At 45.5% G+C, this 965-nt stretch overlaps 1 protein-coding gene across 1 annotated transcript; it reads left to right on the forward strand.

The window, feature by feature from the left end:
* Positions 1-642: 642 nt before the first annotated feature.
* On the forward strand, positions 643-843 carry T265_16081 (hypothetical protein; the record flags this gene model as incomplete). Its single annotated transcript, XM_009179587.1, has 1 exon — positions 643-843. A coding segment is annotated over one exon (201 nt), but the record flags the coding sequence as incomplete, so codon positions are not given.
* Between the last annotated feature and the right edge of the window lie 122 nt (positions 844-965).

Consider the following 965-nt stretch of genomic DNA (forward strand, 5'->3'; position numbering starts at 1 on the left):
GATTCAGCTGAGATTCATTTGAGCCTCCCGTCAAGCCAAAGTGGTGAAGATTTTTAGAGTTTTTAACACCTTTTGAGGCTTATGTCCCGCAGACGCTTTTATAAACAGTCATCTAGCGGGCCAATGGACTCAACGAGAGCATTGATTGGCCTCTTTTCGCAGGCCTACCTTAAGGGTATTACACAATTACTCAGCTCTGACGTGGAAGATCCTTAAGGAAACACCAGAGAGATGGTGGCTCTTTGGAGGCATCCCTCTCGGACGCCAAAAATAATATCCCACTTTGAGTCCACCATCTGGACGCAAAGTTTCTTCACAGTTTCTGTGCATTCAGTGGTGATCACTATTCAATTGCACACGTTCACCTTTAATTTTATACGTTAATTATGATGAATTCATTAATTGCCTGTCACTCATCTGCTTTCGCATTTTCCGCACTCAGTAAGTGCATAAATCTGTCTTTCCTTTCAAGACACACTAAGCAAAACAGTAAACTGGCAACACGCATTTTACCTGATGGCCTGTCAAACGTGTCATTCCGGAATGCCATTTTGATGGTTTAGCGAATGAACCTTACGTGAGAGTTATCCAGGATGATACCACAGACCTGACTGTGTGCTGTACCACGTATTTTTGGCCTAGATGTTCACGGAGATGCATGGCGATGACAGGCAGCAGATGACAAATAATGCCCAACAAACATCCAGCTACGAGGCTCTGGAACGCGTCTTATTCCGTCGAATCTCGGGAATTGGGCGGATTGGGTTTCATCGTGCTGCGGCCAGATGGGATCTCGATGACCACAAGGCCATTGGGCCCAAAGGAACAGTGATTTGTTATTTCAGGTGAGCGAGTATGAACGTTTGGGTGGCATGCACTAATAGCAGCACGGAGAAACCAAATAGCCTGGAGGTCACCTATTTATCCTCGTAGGATGCTCATCCATCAGAAGTCACACAATCGTA

The sequence above is a fragment of the Opisthorchis viverrini genome (genome assembly GCF_000715545.1).
Source record: "Opisthorchis viverrini unplaced genomic scaffold opera_v5_4178, whole genome shotgun sequence".
NCBI lineage: Eukaryota > Metazoa > Platyhelminthes > Trematoda > Opisthorchiida > Opisthorchiidae > Opisthorchis > Opisthorchis viverrini.